At 53.8% G+C, this 18,472-nt stretch overlaps 1 protein-coding gene across 5 annotated transcripts in view; it reads right to left on the bottom strand.

The window, feature by feature from the left end:
- Window positions 1-26: 26 nt before the first annotated feature.
- The window catches only part of GSE1 (Gse1 coiled-coil protein), a 422,793-nt gene continuing 404,347 nt past the window's right edge, over window positions 27-18,472 (bottom strand). For 3 of the 5 annotated variants that reach the window (XM_034639709.1, XM_019803731.2, XM_034639712.1), the window contains 10 exons: window positions 18,168-18,472; window positions 17,323-17,647; window positions 14,264-14,877; window positions 12,946-13,058; window positions 12,374-12,644; window positions 10,763-10,876; window positions 9,491-9,862; window positions 7,552-7,824; window positions 4,590-4,693; window positions 27-3,883 (listed from right to left, as the gene is read on the bottom strand). In XM_034639709.1, the coding sequence (XP_034495600.1) occupies window positions 3,749-3,883; window positions 4,590-4,693; window positions 7,552-7,824; window positions 9,491-9,862; window positions 10,763-10,876; window positions 12,374-12,644; window positions 12,946-13,058; window positions 14,264-14,877; window positions 17,323-17,647; window positions 18,168-18,472 (2,626 nt within the window). In that variant the 3' untranslated portion in view covers window positions 27-3,748. The remainder of the gene's footprint in view (window positions 3,884-4,589; window positions 4,694-7,551; window positions 7,825-9,490; window positions 9,863-10,762; window positions 10,877-12,373; window positions 12,645-12,945; window positions 13,059-14,263; window positions 14,878-17,322; window positions 17,648-18,167) is intronic. The other 2 variants (XM_034639710.1, XM_034639711.1) reach the window with 2 other exon arrangements.

Raw genomic sequence — 18,472 nt, 5'->3', positions numbered from 1 at the left:
CTGATAACAAAGATTTTCCTCTTAACATGATTTAGGAAGATTTTATTTTTTTGGATGTTGTCAGAAATTACAGCAATATATTCATAAATACCTAATTACTACATTCAACAAATAATATTACAATACAATTAATTCAAACAAGTACACTTAGAACAGGTTTAATTTCACAGCATCTAAACTGCCCCCAGAGTGACCGAGGCATTCCTCCTCCCTCCCATGTACTGGTTTTACTGTTCTACCTTAAGCACAGGGTACATACAAAGTAACACAACCAATTAGCATGGTCTTCCTCAGGTCAAGGCAGAGGTAAGAGTTTCACTTAAGCACTGGATCAAAAAGTTGGGACAAAGAGGCTACCGCAGGTACTGAGGAAGGCAGTAACTGGTTTCCTTGAAGGAGCGCAGGGATGGCTGCGAAGTGGCTAATACACACCTAAGAGTAACAGAATTGGCTTGTGCTGACCATCTCCATCTTGTGGTGGATCCTTGGAATTTTCTACTTAAAAACAGCTCACAGGGAAAGGGGGTATCATCTGATTTTTGAGATTTGGCAGCATTACTGAGCTACTTGAGGAAAGAAAATACCATTCCATGTATAATTTTGAGATTTCTTGTAATTCTCAGCTGCTGCAAGTGTGTGTGGGCTCCTTTTAATACTCTTGGAATTTCCTTAAGGATAAAATCTATAAGAATGTTAATGCCAATTAAATGTTTAGCCTATATTTCTATAGGGAAAAACAGTCCTATCTTGGTCACTTATCTGAGATAATGGATTAGGATCCTATTTTATGTCGATTTGGCTCTAAATATGTGAAACAAAACATTTCCAAATGATGAGGTTATATAGTGCCAAATTTTGGGGAGAGCTCTGGGTTGTTTCGAATGATCTGATTAAATGTGGAACCACATGACTCAGCTTTGGAAGAGCACCCTCACGAGCTGAGTGAAATCCCCTTCAGGACAGATGGCAGCCCTCTCTTCCAGGTGCGGCAGGAAGACACAAGGTCGTGAGAGACGGAGGTCTTCACGAAAATACTGACAGAAGAAGTTGCATAATCCATTCTAGAGCAAATTCGGTATACTTCTGAACTTCATCTTTTAAACTCAGTGTGAACTAGCTGAACAAACAAAAAGCTCCAGAAGTTATGTGTGTGTCAAATTTTAAGCCCAAACTGAAGAGATTTAGGTGCTACTGTGCTGTTTCTGAATCATGTGAAATTACTGGATGGGGAAAAAGCATTATTGGGCACTAGGTCTTAATGGTACACTTTTGTTTTCTGAAGATGCTTTCTTACCTTTTTCTGAGTTTCTTCATGCTGCCTTACTGGTTTATATTCTGATTGTCTTATTACAGATAGGTGGGAGTGTGGGGAGGCAGAGTGATGGAAGCAGGAAGGCAGGGGAAGGTGGGGTTTTCAATCGGAAGGGACAAGAGCAGTTCCTCTAGCTCAGGGACACAGCTTGTACCCATGGGCAGAGACCTTTCCCGTATGGCTGCATCCCTTTACCCCACGACCTCCCCCCATTACAGAAAACCCCAACGAGGGACTCCCCTTAGCTAGTGAAGGGCTGTGGCTTCCTGTTTCCTCTGGCCACTGCCAAGCTGACTAGCAGGGGCATCTAGCCCTTTCCTGTGATGGTGGGGGACAGGGAGTGAGCTGCTACAATGTCGCTCTCATGCTTGCTGTTTCAGACTAGAACTAGCAAGCCGACTTTAGAGAAATTTGGTAATAGTTTTTCCCTGTTGGCAGTAAAGCTCCCTCTGAACACCTGTCCCCACTTGTGGAACATGTTGATCTCTCAATGTCTTTGCAGGGGAGGAGGCCCACAGAACAGGCCTTCGTTCTCTTCAAGTCGTTTTTGTGGAGAGGAAGGCGCTTGTTGACTGCTGATAATACTGGCGGCACTTTTTGTCTGAGTTTGCTAATAACTGGAAGATTCTTGGCAGACATACAAAGCAAACGGTGTGGGAACAGATAAAGCAACACAGTGCCATCTGCCAGCAAGCTGTTCTGCACAGCTAAGGTCTGGGGCTGAGGGTGCGGCCACTGATCGCAGTGAGTAGCCTTCCTGAAGGTCAGCCAGCCCTTCTGCTGACCCAGGGTGAAGGGGACAGCAGCCATCAAGATTCCTGCCTCCACCCCCACCCCCGGCAGACCAACCACTGGCTGCTTTGGCCTCTGGTGTGGGCCCATTCGGCAAGACATTACCTGCTTGATCTAGATTAGACACTGCCTAAATGAGCAGTAACTGGGACAAGGAAACACTGCTTTGCACTGAGATGGCATTCCTAGTTTCTAGCCGCTCCTGTGCTCATGACAGTAAGTTCGAGAGGAGAAGTTCAGCTCAGACATTGTTTACCCTACTTTTAGGCTTTTACAAAGCTTTGCATCTAAATAAAGCTTCTAAAGTTTCTACTTTGCACCTGTTCTCAGACTGCTGTAAGACACCTTAGAATCCTATCTCAGAACTTGCTCACTTCCTGACCAGTTCTTTCCACAGAGCCGCGTGCACACGCAGGTGCACACATGGCAGCTGCTTGTTCCCGCCTGGGGACGAGCCCCTCCTCAATAGCAACTGGTTCTGTTTGCTGTCCAGAGCCAGGGGGAGGGGACAGGAGGAGGTAAGAAGTAACACATGGCTTTCTACATCACTTTCTGGTGCAACTCAAAAATGAAGTGATCGCATAGGCGCCAGTGGTAAGCTCTTTTACTTTTCTTCTTCTTTAATTTTTAAAAACACTTCAATATTTTAATGTCCTGACCAGCAGCAGTACAAACACTAAAAGCAAGTTTTTTTGCCCAGAAAAACAAAAGCAAAAAAACAAACAAAACCCCCAAACAGGAAAACAAACAAACAAAAATCCCCCCAAACCACATATTAAAAATGGCAGGCTTTTTATAACAATAATTAAAGTAATAAAAACATACAAAACTTTGTTTTTTAATATATATACACAGTACAAGGCTGAAGCACCTTTGACTTTTCTCTCAAAATTTACGTTTGTATGAAAACACAGCCCACTGCAGTAACAATTTGGTGGGTGTGAACATATGTATACATAGAGCTCTGTACATTTCCCCCACGGAGTAATTAATAAAAAGGTACCTTCAGTTTGTTGATGCACTTTAGAGAAGAGCTTTTCCAGGGAAAAGCCTTTGGGTGAGGCTTCAGTACTGTGGCTTTGTGTGCTCCTAGGACCTGTTGCTTCGAAAATTTTGCAGAAAAGTAACAAATAAGCCCTTTACCAGAAATGCACCCCCCCTTCTTCCAGCTGAAGCAGGTCTCAGTCCTGGGGAGGAGCGAGGCCGACCCCACGCCACAGTGAAAGCAGACTGGGTTCTTGGGATGTGCTAACACGGCCATACCAGGAACAAAACACGCTTGGTCTGATCCAGTCTTATGCACCCAGGGGCCATAAAGGATCAAGTTTTAGTGTTGGTAAGGGAGCCTTCACTTTCAGATTCGAAAACAATGACCGGGGGAAGAGTAAAACCACCTTTAAAGAGAAAGAAATATGGGCATCCTACATTGGTTGCTCGCTGAATGACAAAGGTGATTAAGTTGCACTGAAGTCAAGGCGAGTTCGTTCGTTCGTCTGGAGCCTGGAATCCTTTGCTTCATGCATGGCACATTCTTTTTTTTTTTTTTTAAGCTTCAAACCTCCCAGTGAAAAATATTAAATATTCAAGGTAATAAAATAGATAATATTTCTATACTATAGGTTCGGCCTAGTGCAAGGGAAACCGTCACCTAGGATATCCCTTAAAGTAACCTCTAGGCCAATGCATTGCAGGCAACGCAAGGCACTTCCTTAAGTGATCCAGTTCTGCCTGGAGTCGCTCCCTCTCCGAAACAATCTTCTGTTTCTGGCTCCTCAACTCCTGGAGAGAGAGATTGAGGTAAAACATTCATTTTGCAATAGGGAAATGGGTGTGATGCATGAATGCTCTGGGGGCCATGAGGAAAGGCACACCTTCTAGACTCCACGACCTCCCCTTCCCGGCGCAGGATTCGGACCGTGGTCTCTGGGAGAACCAGGGTACGTTGCTGGCTCAACATCACCCCTTAAGATTTTAAAAATTAGCTCTGGTATTATAAAACTTCTGCTGCTCTGAAGTGGCCAAGATCTACAGCCCCATGTCCCCACACGGGAGGAAGCCAGGGCGTGGATATACGCGCACGGCTGGCAGAGCAGTGGGGCCAGGCTCCAGGAGTAGGAGGGGTCAGCTGTGCCAGAGCATTGCTCCTCCTGTAAAACCCTCTTCCATCCTCAGCAAAACCTCGTAGGGGGAGATGGATACAGCTGCTGCCTCACCCAGAGGGATATGCAAGTAACATCTCCCTTCCAGGATCAATATTCTGTAAATTAACAATACCTCCCTCCTTAGCTGAATCTTGGAGAACCAATTGGCTCCCGAATGATTACAAGTTGTAGCTTCCTCAAAGAGCAGCATTACCCCTCAAAACTCATCTGTAGGGGTGATGAACACAAACTTCAACGTTAAACAAAGCATGGGGTGTTTTAAGGCCCCCCCCCCCACAGCTGATCTGTATTCCCTTTCGAGGGGGGTGGCTCCCGAGACTCACCGCCATGCTGTGGGAGAGCTGCTCGGCCGTGAGGCTGAGACTGTAGTGCTGGGCCTCCAGCCGTCGGCACTGCGTCTGCAGCACCTGCCGCTCCAGGTTTTGCTCTGAAAAGGTAAGCGATGTTGGTAGGTTTTCCGTACACAGGGGCCACGGGCCTAGCCAGGGCTGCCCTCTCCAGGCAGCCAGGGCTCTCCTTTGGACCACACTGCCCCCAGCCCCCTGCACTGCACAAGGAAATCCAGCCCAGTGGCATAAAGACAAAGGACCTAGCATCAAAAGGCTATTTAAGACATGCAGATTAGGAAGTCAGTCTAAAAATGCATTTTTCAAAAGAAAAGGTTTAGGTATGAAAGCTTTTAATAAGCTGCTAAAAAACAAAGGCCAGAATAAATTTGGACATTGAAAGTGTAATTTTAATTAGGAAAATATCTGCCTTCCCAAAAGATCCTGGGCCTGGCTTTAACAGGAGTGACTTCAAACTTTCAAGGATAAATCTCTGCTTTCTACGAAGTGTTTCAGGAATGAAGGCCAGGCTGGACTGAAGCTTCTTTGTTGGCGCATTACTAGAGCTTTTCCTGCCTCAGTTGTGGAAACCTATATAGAAAATGGGGTCAGAAACTCCCAAGTAGTTTGGAATGCTGAGCCCTCTACCTGGAGAGTCCCGCAGTCCTGTGACAGACTTTACAGGAATGAGAAGTGGTTTTTTTTTTTTTTTTTTGTAGTTTAATAAAAGGAATGAAAGCCAGGAAAGGCTAGCTGACTGAGCTACAGAAGCAGGAACAACTGCAGGAGCAAAATGCAGGGCAATAAAACCCATCTCCTACCACTGAAGAACACAGACTAAAAATGTTAAAAGAACTAACAAGTTCAGCAAGGAGCAAGCAACATCAGAAAACATCAAAGGCAAAAAAAATAAGGTTGTCACCTCCCTGGGCCTAGGCACCACATGAACCGACAGTGCTGTGCCATCAACGCGGCAGCCAACGTGAACTTTTATTTCTTGCCAGTTTCATAAACCAGAGAAGAGCTCTGTTAGTGCTGTGCTCTGTTCAACAGCCCAGAGGTCCTAGGCACGGCAGCAGGACAAAAAGTAAAAACTCGAAAGAACTAAATTTGATTCACAGAAGGTCTGACCATCTATCATCATGAAGGAATAAGGGAAAACAAGAACTAAAAAAATCCATGATAACTCAACTGACACCTAAAACTTAATCTAAAAAGGATGTTGCTTACAGCCAAAAAAACACTGCTTACGGCCAAAAACAACAACAACAAAAAACGGGGAGGGGGGGCGTGGTAAATGGTTTAGTGCAATTTAATAGCATAATCAGGGTATTTATAGCATTGCTATCAAAAATATTAATTCTCCCCAAATCTGTAAATTCAGTGCAACTGTAAATTCTAACAAGAATTTTTTGGGGAACAAACAAGGTGATCCTAAAGTCCATGGGGGAACCCTAAGGGTCAAGAACAGTGGAGCTGCCAGAGAAGCACAGATCCGAGCGTGCTCCTCAGACAGCAGAGAGCAGCAGAGCGGGTGCCACCCACAGGGCGGCCCAGAGACGGCTGGGTAGGAGGGTGCCACAGCTCGCCCTGGGCACAGGTGGGGGCGAAGATGGCACCCCATAAACTGCCAGGGTAACTGGCTGTTCAAGGGGGAAAGATGAAGTTGAATTTCTACCTTAGTCCATGCATAGACATGAATTCTAGGCCTAACAAAAGCAAAGCCTGAAGAATTCTAGAAGAAAATGGAGAGAATCATCATGTCCTGGGGCAGGGAAGGATTCCCAACAAGGCACCAAAAACCAAATCCAGATAAGATGGACACATTTCACTCTGAAAAAATGCTCTCTTGGTTCTGGATATGTATGCATTCACTTGGAAACAACAAGTAAGGAGTGAACAATTCAAAATAGGATTCCCCGTGGAGGAGAAAGCAAAGTGCAGGGGCAGATAGGCTGCTTGGGGCTACACAGACATTCCTTTTTTAAGTGTTAGCTTAAAATGCTTTTTCAAAGGATTTGCTCTGACGAGGATATTCCATAATCAAATGCAGAAGAGGATTCATAGTCCCTGCTCAAAATGAAGACTCCGCTATGAATGGTAAGGCAGGAGTCAGGGAGTGGTAGCCCCAACCCTGCTAGCCCCCTGCTGCAGCCAAGATGGCGCGTGCGGGGTGTCGGGGAGGCCAGTGGTCAGCGCCCAGCTCACCACCTGCCCTTCCACAGACCGGGGGGCGGGGAGCCACCGAAGTCACAGCATTGCAGCCTCCGAGCTAGATGCCTCTCGAGGAAATGGAGGAGCAGAGAAAAGAGCCAGTGTGCTAGAAGCACAAGGACAGCTCTCAGGCCTTGTGACCCCCCACCCACTGCCCCTCACCCTGAAGCACTAGGCCGGTGGGGAGAGGCGTGCAGTGGCTGCTGAGGGCTCGCTACCCTGCACAGAGCACTACTCCAGGAGGGTGACAGAGCCTGTGAGGGAACTGCCAGCAGCCTGGAGGCACTAGAGGGGAGGCAGGCTCTGGCAGTGACCAGGCCTCACTATTTGGGGCTCAGCTAAGTTCACAAACCTTCCGTTTTCAGGACCCTTGTGTGTAGTCACAGTCTATCAGGGCTGCTAGAGTATTTAGAAGCGTGATGGAAGACAGCAAGCACAGAGAGCATGTCCCAGGTTTGGGCTGTCACACTGAGTGGTGGCAGGCACTGGTACTTTTAAAATTCCTCCACTGACACTGGCCTCCAGTCTATAAACTGGGGCACCTGCAGAAGCCTGAGGAATAGTTCTTGCCATAGGCAGAGCAGCAGAGGAAAATTACCTAGTCGTACCCCAGGAATGCTGAGTGTCAGTGCCAACACTTAGAAAGAGCCCCCAGGGTTGGCAGGGAGATCCCACAAGGACGGGTCAAATAGGCTTTTACTTTCTTCCCATGGCCCTTGGCCCCCTCTCCCCTCCCTTATTGTACCTTCTATATGTTCCTGGTAAGCTTCAAAGATTGCCTCAATCCCTTGCCACTTGCGCCTAGGGGGTTCCTCCTCATCCTCCTCTCCGTCTTCCTCGTCCTCCTCTGAGTCCTGGTCCATCTCCTGCGTGAGGGGGCCCTTCCTCCCAGAGGGGGCCTCTTGCCCGTTATGCTGGGGCAGAGGGAGCCGGCTGGAGGACTGTAGCTCGGGAATGTTGTAGTGGATGGACGTGTCAACTTTGTGGTTCTGCTCTGCAGACAGCACGGCTACGTTCCCTGCGGGGAGAGAACAGGCTCGTCACAGGCCTGCCGGAGTCTGTGTGACTGCAGGTCTGCTGACTAGAGGGAGTACGGAGAGGCCTATGCCCTTCAGAGGTCAAACATGGCACCCAAGGGCAAGGTCGGAGAGCCGTAACGACCGCAGCAGCCCTGTATGTATTCCATCAGTCCTAACAGGTGTGCTGTCTCAGCCACGCCAATCCCCTTGTGTCAGCGTCCTGTTTTAGGAAATGGGGCTTAAGCCTGGTCTGCAGCTGGCCCTCTGTGGATACCAGTGCCCACCCTCTCGGTAAGTGCAGGTCCTGTGGTCCCCAGGCACATCCTGTGTTAGCTGTTGTTGGGACCTGTTCAGACAAGGTCAGCGCTGCCCCGTGGCATGGGATGTCCTACCAGGTACACACTGCCTCTGCTATAGTCTGGGATGTGCTCAGGCAACGGACTTGTAGGGCTCAGACTGGCAGGAGACGGAGGGCTTTAAAATCCTGGGGAAGGGGCGCCTGGGCAGCACAGCTGGTAGAACGTCCGACTCTTGACTTCGGTTCAGGTTGGAATCTCTGGGCCCCAGGGATGGAGCCCTGTGTCGGGCTCTGTGCTGGGCATGGAGCAGCTTGGGATTCTTGCTCTCCCTGTCCCCTGACCCTTGCACGTGTGCTTTCTAAAATAAATGAATACATCTAAGAAAGAAAAAAACCTGAGGAAATGGTTGAGTATGACAAGACAGGAAAAATGTGTCCTAGGACCACAGAAAAGCCTCTGTGAGGTGTGTCTGGGAAGGCATGGGGTATCTACCCTGGTCATCTAGTCAAAATGTTTTCTCCTTGAAAAACAGGATTCATTCAAGTAACTTCATGACAAACACCCAGTCAAGAACTCCTCCTGGTTTTCACTGCAAAGCCCACCATCGTTCGTTTTTTGGTATCATTTTGTCTCTGTTGATGGCGGCGTTAACTTAGCTGGGAGAGGCTGATGGTGTCAGAGCTGCGTGTCTAAGATCTTACCCGTACAGCTTCTGTAGCTTGCAGTAATAAACATGTTTAAAATGGCTTTGGCCTAATACCCCAATTACTCTCTTCTGGCTACTGGAGCGTACAACAATTTTATACTCAGTAGTTACTTCACCTCTGGGGATTCTCTCCCCTCCAGTCAGTCAGTTTCAACCTCTGATTCAGTGAGAATGAGCTGTAGCAACCCCTGTTCTCCCACCTTCGGGGACTCCCACCAAAATGTCCAAAGGGAGTGGATCTGGGGCTTGAGTATTATCCAGAGTGCTGAGGTTGTTGGAATAGACACCTGCTGGTCTGGTTATCAAAAAGCAGGGAGATTTCCAGGTCAGTGTGTATGGGAATGCTAGAAAATCTACAAGCTACAGAAGGAACAGGCTCTCTGTGCCTGAGAGACCCCTCTGGCCTCATGAAAAGGAAGGGCTTCTAACTCAACTCAGATGACATCACTTGCTACCTTTTCTTGAAGTGTGGTCGGTAGACCAGTGGCAACAGCATCACCCGGGCACCTGCTAGCAACGGAGAATTCTCGGTTCCATCTCAGGTACCTGTGCACCCTGAAGTTGAAGGGACAGGCCCCTGGCTGCCGCTGAGCGCTCCAGGAACATTAGCCAGCTGCTCCAGTGACATGGGAGCAGGACAGGGACAGGCAGCCTCATTACCTTTATGCTTCTGCAGGGCCTTCTGGGTGGACTGCAGCACAGACTCGTGGAACTGATGTGCAAACTCCTCCGCCATGAAGGGCTCCCACGGCTTGCTCTTCCCGTTGATGCTGTGGGACAGTGGCACGGGAATGTCCTTGGGCGCAGGGCCCCGGATGTAATGAAGCATGCTTAGGCTCTTCTTGCCCCCGGGGGCCTCACTCAGCCTAGCCTTTTCGCCACTGGCAGGAGCTGGCTCCTGGACCCGTGACAGCTCCTGGGGCCGGAGCTGCTCCAGTCTCCCCGGCTCCGCGGCCTTTGCGACGTCAGACAGGGAAGCAGCAACACCCACGGGCTTCTCCGTATCCAGAGAGGCTGGCTGCGTGGCTGGTTCTTTTAGAGACAGAAAGCGAGCAAAATGTTAAGAGCGGCAAGTGAACAGGCGGACCCTGACCTCTAGAGCTTACATTTAATAAAGACCTAGAGCAAAGGACCAAGACTCAGGGGGCCATTTAATTAAAAGTCAGTGAGTGCGCGTGGTCGGAAGGTGGGGTTGTGTTCAGCAGCAAGTCCATCCTTGAAAGGCACCTCAGGAAGGCATCTGGAAAGAAAGAGAATCTGACGGAAGAAACAAGTTGCTTCAGGTCACCCAAAAGGTAGATGTTACGTGGCCCAACCCGCTAAGAAAGACCATGTTAAAATTTGAGAACAGGAGGGCTGGACCATAAAGATTTCCTGCTCCACTCAGCAGTGCAGGGAGGTTTAATCGAAGCCGAGAGAGACGGAGAGAGGGAGGGAGGGAGGGAGAGAGAGAGAGAGAGAGAGAGAGAGAGAGAGAGAGAGAGAGAGAGAGAGGAGGTGTGAAAGCAGGTGTCAGAGAGGACTGCAGGGCAGAACAAGGAAGGCGGAGATGCCGGAGAAGAGTGCCAACTCGGGGCCGACAGGAGCAGCAGAGCCGAAGCAGAAGGTGCCAGAATCGGGGCACGGGACTTCCGAGGCCCGGCCGGATGGCAGCTGTGACTACACTGACCGACCGCAGACAGCCCTGCGGAAGCCGGGACCTTCCCCACCGGCTCCCAGCCCTGACTTCCCATGCCTGCTGGGTCCCGAGGACAGCTTTCCTAACTGTGCAGGGAGCTTGTGAAAAAGAGATGGAGAGCAAAATACAACTGTTTCCAGGAGGAAAGATTCGTGACAAAGAAGACCTTGAGGGGTCGCCTCTGACCTCGGACAGCCCTCAGGACAGTTCCAGGCAGCGGAGGAAGGGGCTGTCCGTCCCGCCCTGGGCCTTACCGCTCAGGGAGACAGCAGGACTGTCCCTCGGAGAGTTCCTGAGCGGGTCTGCCACTGCTGCGGACAGTGCCTTCTGCTTCACGGCACGGAGCATTCCAACCAGTTTCTCCTTGTCTATGAGAAAAGCAGCCTGAGGTTAACACAACTGTGGCATACGCTGAGAGGGCAGGGGAGCAGGCTTATAGCCCAGGCCGCGACTGGCAGGTCCAAGTCCTTTAAACCAAGAACAACAAAGCAAGCACCAAGGGGACAGGCTGTGTTTAAAGGAAGAAACCTTCATTTTAGAGTGAGCCCAGATTCCGCTCAGCTTTCACTACAGAGTGTTCTAGATGCATTCCAAAAATAACTGAGTGTACAACAAAATAACGGGTTCTATGATCTTCGGAGGTGACTTCCGACGCCATGTTCTTATTTAAAAGACTCACACGCACAAAAGGTCCCAACACAAAGAAGCAACCCCGGAGGTCCACACGGCAGCTCAGGAAGCACCGGCGGCTTCCAGGCGCGTTCTCCTCCCCTACAGCGCCGGGCACGCAAGCACAAGCCCCGGGATGGTTGCCGTCTACCGAAACGGGACCAGACCCCCGTGACGCCGGCCCCTGCCGTTTCTGTGGCTGTGGCACTTGTTACTGACTGGCTTCCTCTAGGAATTCAGTCAGGCAAAAAGATGCTTGTTACAGATAAGACTGTGGCTGCTCCCAGGGACCGGTGCTGGTGATCAACACATCACGGGCCCCGACATGCACGGGTTCCACTTCACTGGTGAAAGGCAAAACGCAAACTGCTACACTCCACGAACGAGCTAAGCGGAAGCAAGTCCGCGGCCCGTAAGTGCTTCTGCTTTCATCTGAATTCCTTCCAGAGAGAAGTGACCACCTAGGTGTCAGCAAGCTGGACTTGGAAGTGTGCAAATGAGCACCCAGACAGGCCAAGTTCTCACCTGAACTCACATCCTGGCGCTACGCAAGCGTGTGGGGCAGGCCAAAGAAGGGAATACCAGAACGTGTTCAGACCGCACCGCTCCTTCTGCACTATGGACTCCAGCCCAGAGAGGCGGCCCCAACATGGCCCCGGGTGGCCGGATGGACCTGGAAGCACCTTCCAGGGCAAGCTGTCCCATCACAGCCTGTGCTGGCTCTGCCTGGCCACCCCGGGCCTCCTGCCGTCGGAACACAAAGCACCGTGGGCCATGTCGGCGCCCACCAAGAGGAAACAGCCGCTACCACAGGAAGGTGCGATGCAACCAAGCGCCGGGGGGGGGGGGGGGGGGGGCCCGCCCTCCCTGCCGCCCCAGGCGCTAGGAGGTCTAACAAGTGACAAGAGCAGCTGACAAAAGTGGGCTTTACAAAGAAAACAGAGGCCACTGATGAGATAAGAGAAATGTGCTCCAAGGAGGGGGATTTGTGTTTGGGGTGGAGTGAAAGTCGATGCCAGAGAGACACTGGGGCAGGCCTGTGAGAGCAAAGCGGCCGCCTCCTCGGGGGCCAGAGGGAGCTGAGACAGCCCCAGGACGAAGTGGTTTCAGATCCCACCAGGAGCCCCTGGCCCGCTTTTCCAGAAGCTCGGGGCCACAGAGTGGCCCCACCCTGTGAGGCCCACCGCAGGCCGTACCTTTCCTCTTCTCGGCACTGATGTGAGTCAGGTTGAAGATGGTCAGGAACTTCTTCTTCTCCTCGAAGTTGGGGCTGTTGTTCATCTCGTCGGGACTATAGCGGGTGGACAGTGCGAGTCTCGGTGAAGGCGTCTGCCGCTTGCTCTGAACCGTTGGGGGCGACGGGCTTCTCTCCCTCAGCATCCGCCGCCGTTTCCTCCTCTTCTGGGTCAGCAATTCCTCCTTCTGCTGTTGGGTGGTCAAGCCAAAAAGTTGCAAAAACTCTAGCTTCTAGATTGGGAAAGAAAACAAATGAGTTTGAAACCACTGGCAGTGGCATGCTTCCACTGTCTCAGGGGCCCCTCCGGGAGTCCGTGCAGCCCATGTGCCGTGGCCAACTCTACGCTGGGCCGCAGAGGAGCAGGGCCCGGACAGTGAGCGCACCCAGACACCTGCAGTCCGCAGGAATGTGGGAGCGCAGGGAGGCCTGGCAAGTGCACCCGGGACAGCGGGAGGGAAGCCAACGAGCACGCAGTGACAGGGCCACCAAAAGCCCAGCCCAGCCCCGCAGCAGGGACCACATTCCAGGTACCTCGGAGGACGTGTCCAGCTTGAGTGGCGGCTGCTCGGCCACACAGCGGAGGTGGGCCCTGACCTCCTCTTCGTCGCTCTCATCGTAGGAGTCGTCTAGGTCATAGTAGTATCCTGGGGGCAAGAACAGGTTTGTTCGGCTGGGCCAGGAACCTCGTGCCCCAGTGGATGCATACACGGGGCCCCTCTGTGACGTGTGTACAGACACACCTGTCAGACCAAGCCCTGCCGGACTCTCCGAGCACCCCAAACCCCAGATTCCTTTTATTGCAGGTGGAAACATGCAGTAACCCCCAATCCTAGGATTTTAGCACGTTACAGGGGTGGCAGCTGGGGGGTGGGGGTGGAGGACGCAGGAGGCAGGTGCCAGGCTTCGTCTGGACCCCAAGTGACCAGGCTGAGGTAGTCTGAACGGACAGTGATCTCTCTGCAGGGAATCATTCATCCCACAAGCCTGGGGCTGTGTCCATGGCAACCCAAGGCTGTGTGTGCACATTCACTCCCTCCTACTGTGGCCATCTGGGTCCACTACCCAGGAGGGGACAGGCACACTCAGGTCCCTGCCTGAGGCAACAGAGCATGCATCAAAACTCAAACGCAAGGAACCGTAGAACCCCTGCACCAAGGGCACCAGGGTAACCCCTCATCCTTCCTCACGGGGCAAGTGGAGGAGGAAAGTACTTGTCGGATCCCATATCTAGCTGAGAGTGACAACCTGGGAAGACCTGGCCTCGGCCCCAGCTTGTGGCTAAGAGGCTGAATTCAACAGGAGAAAAGAAACTGCTCGGGAGCAGCTCCTGACCCCTCCTGGTCACACAGGGTGTGCCGGTCGGGGAGAGCCAAGGGCACCGTGGGCCTGCTGGCTGACGTCCCCCACCCCCACTGCAGGAGCAGGAAGGGGAGGGGGCCAGACCTGCCCTTGCCCCACTCCCACCTGGGCCTGCCTGCCCGCCCGCCCGCACCCGAGGATGGCATCCCCTATAAGCTCCCCCCAACCGGGCCCAGGCCTGTTCCTCCCCTGTTATGTTGCACTATTAATATTTAAAACCGCCTTATTAGCCTCTGTTCATCACTTAACTGTGCATGTCTGTAGAACCGTTTTTCCAGAGAGCTTTGATTAGTTAGGTTTTTTGGGGCAATGCAGGACCGGCAGGGACCCCAGGGTCTGTCTCCCCAGCAGAGGTGTCAGAAAGCAACACAGAAGCCAGTGAACCTGCTCCCTGAGCTGCTAAAAGCCCACGGCAGGAAGCAGGAGTGGGAGGAGGGCTGGCACCGCTGCCCCCCAACCCCAGAAGTCAGAGCCTTCAGGGAGAACGCACCTTTCTCTTGGGCCTCTCTCCGCCTGCGCTCCTCCAGGTCCAGCTTGCTGACCAGCCTCCGCCGCTGCTGCAGGAACTCATCGTAGATGTAGGCAGGGTCTGGGACCCGCGGGGCTGCAGGCCGGTAGGGTGAGCCTGGCTTCAGGGGCCCAGTGAGCTCCCCGAAAGGGGCAGGCTGGGTGAGGGAGGCCCGCTGCTGGCCCAGGATGGTCTGGGTGGACTTCTCGAGCTCGGCCAGGAAGGGCCCAGGCCCGTGAGGAAAGGCCTGGTGCTCCAGGCTCCCTGCCTCTCTTGGTGGTGGCTGGTACTTGTCCAGGGGGGTGGCCTCTCGCTTCCGGGGCCCCTCCTCTGCCTTTTCTGGGCAGTAGACCCGTTCCACCTTCACCAGTGGGACGGCTGCCTGGCGACTGGGCTCGAACGGAGTGGGGTGGCTGTGCAGAGCGTGGCTCTCAGGAGCCCGCCGTGTCTCCAGGGTGCTGTCCATCAGGGACACTGGATTCCAGAGGCCTGTGGGCACAGAGTGGTGCTGGGGCTTGGGCGAGATGAGCGGCGGGGGTCCGCCGAAGTGCTGCGGGGGGTCTCGGCTGCCCGGCTCTGGACGGTTTGGTCCTGGCCTAGGGAATGAGCAGAGTAGGCCATCAGTCATGATGGCAGCCACCTGGGCTGCCCAGCTGGGAACTCCCCGGAGAGCGGAGCTGGAGGGGCACCTAGGCCACCACCTCTAAGACCGCTTGATAGGCTGCTGCCCGTGGACTCCACTTCCCGTGCACACAGGTGGAGGCAGGTAGGTGTAGACTCCTGAGAGGACACAGAAGCTCAAAGATGGACGCTGCTTGCTGAGGACAGAGACAGTCTCAGGCCAGACCCACTTTTGCTCCTATTTCTCACCCATGACCTCTCAATAGCTCTTTCCATTCCACCACTTCCGGAATTCCTCTAAACTCTGTGTAAGGACAGACCCTCACCTTTGTTTTCCATGGGGAGACCCACTGTGGAGAGAATAAAGTTTCTGACGCCAAATGTGTGGCCTTGTCACTGGCACCCATCGCCACATATGCCAGGCAGTGGACAGAGGCAGAGGGCAGGCCAGCCTTCAAAGGGGCCACTCTCCTCTCTCCCAGGTGTCCACCTAGCCTAGTGGGGTGGGGGACACTTGCTTCCAGGGCGACCCTCACAGCCAGTGGTCCCCATCAGGATGGTAGCAACCGGGGCGCCTGGTTGGTGCTGTCGGTTAAGCGTCTGCCTTTGGCTCAGGTCATTGATCTCAGGGTCCTGAGATCGAGCCCCACGTTGGGCTCTCTGCTCAGCAGGCTGTCGGCTTCTCCCTCTGTGCTCTCCCTCTCTTAAATAAATAAAATATTAAAAGGGGGGGGAAAAAAAGGAACGGCAGCAGCCCCATGTGGCCTCAAAGCAGCAGCTACACCCAGAGAGTCTTCATGGAGCCAAGCCACTCGCGGGAGCACGGCGCCCCCACACTCAGGCAGGGCGGGAACTAGAGCGACCTCCTATCAGGTAAGACACTTTGCCTCTATCACAGCAGGCTTCCAGGGCTCTCCCCACCTGGTCAAGGGCGGGGGGGCAATGAACCATAGCCACCAAGTTACTCCCAAATGCAGACGGGGAGAAAACCTCCCAACGCCACCGCACCTCTGATCAGCAGCATACAAAAGGAAACCATATCAAGAAGCCGTGTGCCCTAAAGTAAACAGCCAAGGAATAAAACCCGTTAGCAGAATAAATATTTCACGTGCCGGAGCGAAGCACCGAATGGTTTCCTAGCTCGGAACACAAGGCCCCGTCAGATGTCAAGTTCACGCTGCTGTAAGGCCATGTGCGCTGCCAGCTGCTGGGAGCCAGATTCCACCCCTGTTGCCCCAGGCCCACACGAGGCTGCTGGTCCTGAGGCAGAGGCCGCCACTACTGGGGACAGCAGCGTTGGGATCCTCAGGCCTTGGGCAGGGGCTGCCCCCCGTGGTGGTCAGAATAGCCAGACTTTATCAGGAGGCGCCGAGGTGTGCCGGAGGAGCAGAGGTCGGCTCACCGGCGGACAAGACCTCTCCTCTGAGCGGCCTCGAAAAGCAGAGGGGCCCTCGCTGCAGCCATGGTGGGCAGTGCAGGCCGTGCGCGTGAGATGTGAAATGCCATCTCACACCAGATCAGCCCTTGAATCCCTACCGCTGCCCTACCCAACGGCAGACGCCACAGCAGGGCCGCCGAACAGGCCAGCAGTGCCCAGGGCACAGTCGGCCAAAAGCTGAAGGAAAGAGAGGGAAGGAGCATGTGGACGTTGAAGTCTCCGACCCAGACAGCATCCTCGACATTAAGAGCTGGAAAGACACTCCCAAATCTTCCCACCCAGCCTCCTTTGTGCTCAACTGGGGAAACTGAGGCCAGCATCCCCTGTCCCTGAGACGTGGCCAGGCTCTGGCAACTCTGGCTGACGAGCCCTGGAGGGATGGATGGGGTAGGGGACACTAAGTGACAGCTAGACCAACAGGTGGGAGTGGGGAGGCCCGGGGGCAGCTGCAAGTATAGGAAGGGGCCCAATGATGGGCACGAAGACCTCCCAGGGGATCCCAGAATTGGGCTGGGAAACGGGTATTATTTATTGCAATAGCAATAAACTTAATTTCTTATTTAAGTAAAAAATTAAACACAGTCCCCTTTCTCATTAAAAAACGTTTGGGCTTGAAAGCAGAGGCAGACAGAAACAACGGGTGTAATTATCAACTAAGGCTTCTCTTACCCCCTCCAGGCGCCACGACTGTCCCCACGGGGACGAAGCCAGGCTGCACGGGGAGGCCCTGGCTCTGGCTGGCGCCATAACTTAGGAACAGGCACCTCCAAGCGCTTCTTTCTCTGCTTAGAGTCTCTGCTTCCTCACGGGCCAAACACGATTGGGGCGGGGGTGGGGTGGGGAGTGTGTGTGTGGGGGGGGAGTGTGGTAGCGAGTGAAAGACTCAGGAGGCAGGACAAACTGCAGGCTATGAGCAAATCCAAGCGTGAAGACCCCCACCCCTGGGTTCCCTGGCACTCCCCGGCCCCGCCGAGCCCCACACCTGGCGCTCTCCGGCCTGTGCTCCGCTTCCGTGGGCACGGGGGGTCGGCCCATATCCAGGTGCTGCTCCAGCACCTGCTGCCGAAACTCCGACACTTGCGACTGCCGGTCCTCCTTCTCCTGCCGCAGCCGCCGCTGCCGCGCCAGCCACTTCTCCTCCTCGTTGGTGCGCTGGATCAGCAGGGCCGTGGCGGCACTGCTGCCCGGCAGCGAGAAGATGCTGTGGTTGGACAGGAGGCTGGGCACGGTGTGGTGGGGGGTGGGCGCGGGGTGCAAGGGGTGCTGCACGGGCTTCGGTGCTTGCAGGCCCGCCTCCTTCAGCTTCTCTGTGGGGGGAGAAACCGCCACAGCAGGATCTCAGCACCGGGGCCCGGCCCATGCCTCCCCCTTCTCTCCGCCGCCGCCTGACCCCAGGGGTGCTATGGATGCTTCAGGAAGCACGGCCTCCAGGGATGCTTGGTGGCTGGTGGGCACCACTCCTGATCGGACCCGCCGTGGTGCTGCCGCGGGCTCGCGCTGGCTCAAGAGAGCAGACTGAGTTCCCAGAATCATGCAAGCCCCTTGTTAACAAGCCGTTATTAAGTGATGACATATACCCGCGATGAAACAAAGTATGTTCAAGACAAAGGCAAAGAAACACTCAAAACTCATTTCTCCCTTCCTAATGCTTTCACTGCATTTTACTATCGTGCGTGACGGGATCTACGTCTCTTGGATTGGGGGCCCACTGGGCACCTCTCCCCACCTCCCGCCTGGCTCCGTGACCTCGCGTTTGTAGCCTGCAATGGGCCATGCGGCACGTCTCTGCACGCAGGCCGGCAGCTGGCCGCCCGGGCCCCGCGGTACCTGCTCGCGTCGGGGTCAGCTGCTCTGAGGGCTTGCTCCGCTCCTCGGCCGCGTGGCTCCGCAGCCCGTGCAGCTCGGCCACAGGCAGGAAGGCCGGCTCCAGCGCCTTGGCCGCCAGCAGCTCCTTCTCACGGGCCCGCTGCTCCCGCTGGCGCTCCAGCTCCCGCTCCCGTTCCTTCTCCCGCTCGCGTTCCAGCTCTTTCTCCCGCTCGCGCTCCTTCTCCCGCTCTCGCTCGCGCTCCTTCTCCCGCTCGCGGTCTGCTTCCCGCTCCCGCTCGCGCCTCAGCTCCTCATCCAGCTGTAGC

Source organism: Ailuropoda melanoleuca, chromosome 12 (assembly GCF_002007445.2).
Source record: "Ailuropoda melanoleuca isolate Jingjing chromosome 12, ASM200744v2, whole genome shotgun sequence".
NCBI lineage: Eukaryota > Metazoa > Chordata > Mammalia > Carnivora > Ursidae > Ailuropoda > Ailuropoda melanoleuca.
Note: the sequence above shows the minus strand (reverse complement) of the source record. Positions and strands in the feature narration are given on the sequence as shown.